General features: G+C 46.1%; 1 protein-coding gene across 1 annotated transcript; it reads right to left on the bottom strand.

Annotated features, from left to right (window-relative positions):
* Positions 1–105: 105 nt before the first annotated feature.
* On the bottom strand, positions 106–8470 carry NPHS2 (NPHS2 stomatin family member, podocin). Its single transcript, XM_048943831.1, has 10 exons — positions 8364–8470; positions 6922–7230; positions 5948–6051; positions 5227–5299; positions 4852–4934; positions 3705–3908; positions 2966–3021; positions 2082–2160; positions 247–1381; positions 106–214 (listed from the first exon to the last, which is right to left on the bottom strand). The coding sequence occupies exons 2-9, from the start codon at positions 7220–7222 to the stop codon at positions 1103–1105; spliced, it is 1179 nt and encodes a 392-aa protein (XP_048799788.1). The 5' UTR covers positions 7223–7230; positions 8364–8470; the 3' UTR covers positions 106–214; positions 247–1102.
* Between the last annotated feature and the right edge of the window lie 2 nt (positions 8471–8472).

The raw sequence follows: 8472 nt of genomic DNA, 5'->3' as shown, positions 1-8472 counted from the left end.
TTTTCTCCTTAGTCTCTAGGACTAAACATCCTGGTTGCCTATTAAATAAATATATATAATAACATATATATGATAATATATATATAAATATGTATAATGTATGGGTGGCAACTGAAATCTTATATCCAGTGCACCATGGACAAGACCTGGCTCATTCTCTTGTCACAGGAGAACCAGGTTGGCAGCACCTACCAAATTACCTGCATGTAATTACCTGCATTACCTGCATGTAATTACCTGCATTACCTGCTAAGCCCCTTCCAATTTCCCTCATTTGTCAAGGCTCCCACCCCACCTGCCTGGCTGTTGTCTTTCCCCCATCAATTCACACAGAGGAAAAGGCACCTTAGCAAAGCTCCCATCTGTAGCACCCAACCGCTCCCAGTTTCTCAGGATGCAGCACACAGAGGTGGGCTGTGAAGAGGAACATGTTCCTATCCAAGAACTTCTGCCTTGGCTTTGTTTACCACCCAGCTGCAGGACTTGCTTTTATTTAAAAGATAAAATAAAATAAAATAAAATAAAATAAAATAAAATAAAATAAAATAAAAAGGCTTTTTCAGCCAAGATTGTGAAAGGGAAAACCCCCAAAAGCCTGAGTGTAAGGACACTGGAAAACAATGCCCTCTGATAAGATATTCCCTTCTAGGAGGCAACCTGTGCCTGCCTCTTTTATCCCACTGTGGATTTTTCCCTGTAACAAATGATGTGTGACAGGCTGTTCGTTTGGAGATGGGGGTGTTTAAACATATGGAAGCTATCAGGCTTTCCTGCCAATGTGATGAGGGTAGGACAGATCAGATCCCAGGGATCTTTTGTGTCAAGGTGTATCAGCTGATGTGAAAGGGAAGGGATGATACTTCTCCCTCGGTCCCCTGCTCACATATGCACCAACACTGCTTATTGTGCTCCATACTTTTCCCTTTCCAAAACAAGCAGAAGCTTCTTTCATGTACAATCTACTTTTATATTACAGGTCTGGGCTGCCTTCCCTCCTGTCTCCAGTCCAGTACCTGCTGTTGGGCTCCCCATAGATCAGCCATCTTGCTCCTCTCTGAGCAGGATTAACCAGTGCTTATAGCAACTATTTCTGGGAGAACTCTTACAGCATGGGTGAGTCCTTCTTGTCTTTCACGCTTTCTGGGAGCTGTGAGGTGTCTGTGATGATGCTGCTCACTCCTGGAGGGCTGCGGGTAGCTGGAGAAACCAGATTTGTGGGATCCAAAGGTAAGGGTAAGATGAAGGCAGCAGGTTTCTCTGCAGCAAGGGAGTGCAGTGCATGAAGGTAACGGAGCTGAGCAGCAGCAGGGGCACTGGACAGGATCTCAGCTGCCATCCGCAGGGACTCAGAAGCCGCCTTCTCCCCCTCAGCAGCAATCACCTACCAAGGAGGAGAATAAAGATTTTTGTCAGGCAGGGAGTAAGGCCCCGGCATAGGCTACTTATTACAGAGGGAAGTTGCCACCATGAACTTTCTGGGGCCCCTGTAACATTCCTGCTGTTCTGATCATGGCATGTACTAGATCTCGCGTCTAACTTGTTTTCACCAAAGCTATGTGTACTTTGGGTGCTACTAGTTCCATCAGAGCTTACAACTGGACTCATGTGTGCTGCAAAAGCATGTGAGAGGGCAGCCCACAGGCTAAGCTTGTGAGAAGGGTACTTGGACATAAATCCTACCTAGGCTCAGTGTAAGGTATGGAAGACAGCCCAGGGTAAGGATGGTGTGGGGTACATGATAGTAGTGGCAGCCCAGCTCCACCCTCCTGGCTGGGTCTCCAAGCAAGAGTGAAACCCTGAGAAGGGAGAGGTTTTTATAGGCACTGTGGTCAGGGATGACACCAGCCTCTTATGTGTCTTTCTGACCTGTGCATAGGTACCAGATCTGGGATTCCACTGCACTGGCCCATGCTGCAGCTCACCTTGCTTGACACAGCTCTCGAACAGGATCTGAACATCTTGAACAGATCTTCCCAGAGCTGTACCCTACTGTGGTATGTTCCAAAGACCTCAAACTAGGGTGGGGGAAAGGAAAGAGTGATGCCTTGGAAGGAGATGGGAGGTCTTCAGTGTTTGCATACCCGCACTTTGGCCTGCCTCTGGGCTTCTGCTTCCACGGCCAAGGACTGCTGGACTTCAGCAGGCAGCTGCACATTGTTGCTGTGGTAGTGAAGGATAAGGATTAGAAGAGCTCTAGGCTCATCTGACAGCCCTGGCCCTCTAGGGCTTAGAATGGGCTCAAGTACTGGTCTCTACAGAGGTGTTCACAAACATCCTTTGTTCTCTGCGTGTGCCTCTATAAATTACTTCCTTTAGTATTCTACCTCTATTCTAATCTTTCTTTTCCAGCCTGATTTTGTACATATCCAAGCTGGAATCATTAGAAAATAATTCTAATGATAACTAGATCATTAGTGATGTACATAATCACTAGGCAGCAGAGAGGCCTTCTCTGTTTGTGTCTCTGAGGCTTGAAGTTTAGAAGTCTGTGAGGTATCAGAGGATCCACTGGGAGACTGCTCTCAAGACAGCCACAGGAATTTCCTTCTCTTTACAGATGTGCTTCTCTGCTGCCTGGCTCTCTCTTCCACGGCCCTCTATGTGATGAGCAAGTCCCACCTTTCTCTACAGGCTTCTGAGAGTTGAGACCAACCACTGCTAAGACCCTGAGGACTTTGGGGCACACACTGCCTGTGTGACTCTTAGGCTAAAAGAACTGCAGAAGAGTTGATGAGATTCCAGCTAAGGATTCTGCATTTGGCTGTCAGTGCAGGAGCAAGTAACATCTTTGCTCATGAAAGTTTTATGTGAGACAGAGGTTTGAAAGGGGCGGTGAAAACAAGGAGGTGAGGGCTGCAGAAGAGCTGCAGGGAGGGGGCCAGGGGTGAAGAAGAAATGTGAGCAAAGCAGAATGGATACTTGCAAAAGGGCAAGAAAGTCTCTGCTACCACCACTTCCTACCTACATTTCTGTTCTCTCCACTTTGATCCCCCAGCAGCCTGTGACCGCATCCAAAGCCACCTGTCAAGAGGAAGATATTTTAGAGCACAAGGAGAACATAAGCCCTTGTCCAGGCTCCTCAGAGGGACTTAGAAGTTCAGGAACGTTAATTCAAGGCAGTGATGCGGATTTATTATATACTGTGTGTGGACTCTCAGAAATAAAAATTACATCCCTCACTTCTGATCTGTATTTGCCCTTAGTATGATTTAGCTAGTCCATACTGGTTGACTGTAGAACCAATCCAATTCCATAGGAAACATTCAGTTCCTGAGTGGTATAATAAAGTTTGCATACAGTGGCCACAGAGAACTGCCGCTGAAGATCCTGTGTATTCAGGGTTTATGGCATCTCTCTCGCACAACAGAAAACCATTCTCCTGAGAAAGTCCTCTCTGGAATAAGCACAGAACCTGAGGTACTGCAGAGCACTGATGAAAATGATTTAAGGGGTTCCTTCACACTTCTCACATCACAATGTTTGCTACTACCCACATATGCTTGTGAGACCCACGTTGTAATTCCTTCCCCTAAAGTGATTTAAAAAAAGAGGAAAATTTCCCACTTTTCAATGAAGGAGGCACATGTTCTTATCGCACTCTCTTGCAAAATACTGTCTGTGATTTAGGACTGATTATCTTCCAAGCTTGTTAGCAGAGCCTAAATTCCCTGCTTGCTCCACCCTCTCCCCAGCTGCAGAAGCACCTTTATCTCCTGGCTGATGCTCTTTCTCTCCAACAGAAGCTCAGAGAAGGCTCGATGTGCCAGGAGGCGCTTTGTGGTGGTTTGCACCAGCAGCTGGATGGCACTGGAGATGCTGGTGAGGGTGGTGAGGAGAAGAGAGGCGTTCTCCAAACGGTAATAGCAGACAGCATCTATCTCCAGTGTAACCATGTCTTTAGTCACCACCTAAGCAGAAGACATGAGGGAAGATGGATATGGTTCTGGCAACTTTAAGGTAGCACAGAAAAGTACACAACTCTGGGAAAGAGGAAGAATAGCTAGATGGGTACATCTTTGTAGTTGTCACCTCTGCTACTCTCTGACCTGAGGCAAACTGCATCACCTGTGGATCTCAGTTCCCTGGTATAGCATCGCTGTGTCTGTCTCCTGAGTTTGGTTGCTGGGCTAGAGACTGCAAGCAGTCAAACATCCCCATGTGTCTCTCAGCCCACAGCTGCTTGCTCCATTCCTGTTGTCTGCTATGTGCTCAGTGTTGCTGAGTACCATCCCCAGAGGGATTTGCTTTACACCACGGGAGGGAACCTGCTGATGGTACTAGATAAAGGCAGTGGCACAGACAACAGGACTATTGGGAGGTTTGACCTGTGGGACTGTGGCTAGGAGGGTGCCAGTTTCAAAGTTAGCAGTGAGCTCTCAGCTCTTTCCCTGACTTGTACAAGAGCAGAGTTGCCACACTTAGAGATGCCATTGTAAGATCTCAGTCTGCTTTCCTGTCCCCACTGTGTGTACCCTCAGTGTGATGGGTAAAAACTGCTCCAATATCCATGGCTCAGCCACTTCCTATTGGTTACCACTAAAGCTTGTCAAACTGAATGGGATTAAAAGCAGTGGTTTTAAAATGGCAGAGAGGTAAAGGATGTCTCATACAGTCACAGGAATCCAGCAGCTGAGGCTTTGCAGAGATGGCTTGATGTAAGATCTGCAGCAAGACCCTAAGAACTGGCAGCATTTAACAGTATCTTCTGCCCAGTGGAGTGACATGGAACCAGAATCACTATCTTAAGCATAAGCTGGTTTTTCTTACGTCAGTGCAAAATCAGGACTGTCATCAAATACAACCAGATAAAGAGATCCAAGAATTAATGTAAAGAAGGGATGGTAGCCATACCTGGTGGAAGGGGATCTCTAGGGTTTTGAGGCGGAGGTCCACTTTGTGATATGTGTCCAGGCAGGGAAGGAAAAAGAAAAGACCTGTGGAAAGAAAAAAAAATCTTTTGGTGATCATCAAAACCACAGAAATTGCTTCTTCAGCTCAAGGGAGCAGTAGAGGGGATTGAGCACAGAACTATGAAGGAACAGCAAATACATAGGCTCAAATTGTGAGTCTGATTCTGTATTGGGAAGAGCCATTGGAAGCTGCTGGACCTCAGAAGACGTGTCTCCTGGTTAACTGTACCTGCCTGGAGGGCACCAGGACAAGAGCTTTAGTAGAGCATGATGAAGAGGAACAATATGGCTGGGGGGAACTCAGTGAGCATCTTACCAGGCCCTCTGGCCCTGCCAGGAAGGAGATGCCCAAGCCGGAAAACAATGGCTCTCTCATACTCCCGCACTACCTGCAGAGAGAAACAAAGCTAGGCTGGAGTGGAAGGCATAGGACCAGCAAAAAAATCTCACTGGGCTGTGCATAGGAAGACCTCTGTTCTGGTAAAGTCCTTTGAAAAGAGGATTTCAGCAGATTGGAGGTAGTGGAGTCAACTGTTCCTAAGCCTCTTTACCCCAGAAGAAAATCTGACCCAAAACTGATGGCTGGCTTGCATATAATCAGCCTGTGATTAGGTGAGAGCAGCCCATGCTAGAGTTGCTCAGTATTTCCCAGGATGAGGCCAGCATTCTGCTTTCTTGTAGTCTGGCTGAATTTGAACACCTTGTGCCTAATCTATTTCCTGAGAAGCTGTAATCAAAATATGTCTACTTGTAACCATGCTATAAATTAGAGAAAACTGAAGGAAGAAGAAAAATCTGCTATTAATTGAAAGATCCAACCTCCCTTTAAATTTGTAACGCAAAATCTATTTTACCCTGCTGCTGCAACGCAACTATGTTTGGATTGGGTGAGCTGAAGGTTATGTTCAAAAGTGAACAGACCTGCAAACTGTTTAATAACAAGAACCTAAGCTATATGCTTATGACCAACACATGCTGGTTACAGTCACAACAGACACCAAATACTAAATCCAAAAAGGCATCATGCCTATTCTTACCTTCATGCAGAACCAGACAGAAATGGGGAAAGTCATTACGATGAACAGGAAAGACAATATAGTCAGAAGCCACTCACAGATGTTGAGACCGGGAGACTTCATACCTAAGGGGAAATCCAACATGACTCCGTTAGGATAGGAAAGTTCCCAAAATACAGATGGCCTGACAACTGCCTGCACAGGTCAGCTTCTGCTGGTCCTCTGCCTAGACTTGGTGTTTGCCTATTCAGTGCTCTCTCAAGCTGTGTTTCAAGAACAGTCCCTGGTGGTCAAGAATTTCCAAGACAGGCTCACAAATTTTAATGCTCCTTTTTTTGGCTTCTTCACAGTAGATCTATATGACAACTAAGCAGCACTGAAAGATTCAGAATGGGCAACTTGCTGGCTGACCCTGAAATCACAGAAATTTATCTGAAAAGATTAAGCAAACAGAAAGACTGCAAATAAAGCACAATATTCAATACTCAAAGCCTGAAATACCCCTCTCCACTGGGGAATCTAAAAGATCTCAGGGTCTTTTGGAACAGGATTTTAGCCACATTTCAGAGAATAGAGCTGCACTCAGAGGCTATCCTGAAGGGAGTTACAGTTGTATGCCTCAAGCATTCTCCCTGCAGCACAGTTCTTAGGGCTGTGAACTGGCATTAAAGCTAATTCTGTCTGCCTAAAGGAGGGCAAGCAAGAAAATAATGAGAAAAGAGCAGGAAAAAAAAAAATGGGGAGTAGTGAACTGAAGCATAAATGATGCTGGGAATGTAACTGCTTGTTTAAAGTTCACTGCTTTGCTAGACAGCACTGATGTGCCTGTACTGACTGTAGAAGCTGGCTGGAGCTTCCCATAATCTGTCTTAAGGACAATTACACATCTATGCAACGGGTGATAACACTCACCATGCAGAAAGCAAAGACACTGTCACCCACACAGTGTCAAAGAGCCCGTAGCTTTTCTGCCCCTTCCCTTCTATAAATCATACCTTCTTCTTGATGCTCGCTGTCCAGCAACATCATTGCCTCCATTTCTTCATCAGATATCACATCATCCACATCCACCACTGTGGATGTGTGCACCCTACCATCAGTGCCTACAGTGCTCTTAATCTCCTTTGTTTTCTCCTGCCTTATATCTCCTATTTCTTTGCTGGCTTCTTTGCTTCTCTCCCTCTTCTCCCGTTTCCTCTGTGTAGCTGGAGACTCTCTCTTTCTCCTATGGGACTCCCTGGAAGAGCTTCGAGATCTCTTATCCATCCTCATCTGTTTCTCTGCACCAAGGAGCATACAGCTTCCTGTGGGAGTGGAAAGAATCCGTGCCTGAGTGCTTGAATTTATTGCTGCAGGCAGAAAATCCAGGCAGGGGAGGAGAGAAGAGGAGGTGTTAGATCAAGGAGGCTTGTTCAAATTTATCATAAGCTTGTCAGACAAAATGGACAGTGAAGTGAGAAAGCTGTTTCCCTCCCGCTCTGCTTTCATTTCACATGGCTGTTGAGATGAACAGAATGTTAGACCATAACAGGGAGAACTGCAGGAAGACATTATGTTTTACCTTCCTGCCTTTGGAAATCAAATGCAATCAAAATGATTTTTAATAGATGTTTTCTACAAAGCTGTTGAAAAACAAGCTAAAAGTAACTAGAAGATGCTTGACTCTCAAAACCCCAAATGGTCTGAGTGTTCAGCACAATAAATTCCCAGTTCTGAATGTGATGAACATGGAGGTCCTTGCAAGCATAGAGCTATTGAATTTATCTCTAAATTGCCAGTAGAGTTTGTGTGTGAAACGCCTTCATAATTTTGCACAGCAAAAGTCAGGCAGTGCAAACATGGGAGCTTTTTACCAGAGAAAGAGCTGCCATACGGCACAGACTGTGGTACCGTCTCTGGAAACCTTTGCAAAGAGTGCCACAGATCACGCTGTGTCACTGCTTGTCTGAAAGAAATCAATACCCAACTGGAAATCACACTAACGAGGCTCAAACATACAAGCAGTGACAACCCTGTGGTCGGGCAGTGCTGAGCTCAGGGTTTCCCACTCAGCCTCTGGCAGATGTGTCATGTGGAGGAGCTGCTGGAGGGAGGGGGGAAGGCAGCCAGGGAGGTGCTGATCTCGTTTTCTTATAAGATTCCTGTTTTATTGCAGGCTTTTGGGTTGCTCAGAGTCGGAATGTTAGAAGCAGGGGGGCAGGCGCACCAGCTTGCTGCAGTGATGAACATAGGTGAGAAAAGCTGGATGGAAGTCGGTAGGAAAACAGCTGCTTTATGACACTTTAGGCACTCCACTGTAGGCTTTCCTCTCAGACGGGACAAAAATGTACAGGACCACCCTGACCAACGCTGGCATTTGAGTTTAAATATTGCATTCAAGAAAAGAGAACTTTTTTAACACGTGGGTCTGACTTTTCCTGTCAGAAGGGAAGCACACCTGCTCCGCCAGGTGAAGGCTGAGAGCCGGTCCCACAGAGCAGGCAGGGTAGCGGGAGAGGGTAGAAGAGCCAACAGGTGTAGCCGGAGCGCCGCACGGTCGGCAGAGC

This window comes from Lagopus muta, chromosome 5 (assembly GCF_023343835.1).
Source record: "Lagopus muta isolate bLagMut1 chromosome 5, bLagMut1 primary, whole genome shotgun sequence".
NCBI classification, from domain to species: domain Eukaryota; kingdom Metazoa; phylum Chordata; class Aves; order Galliformes; family Phasianidae; genus Lagopus; species Lagopus muta.
This window is presented reverse-complemented; position numbering and strand designations above follow the sequence as displayed.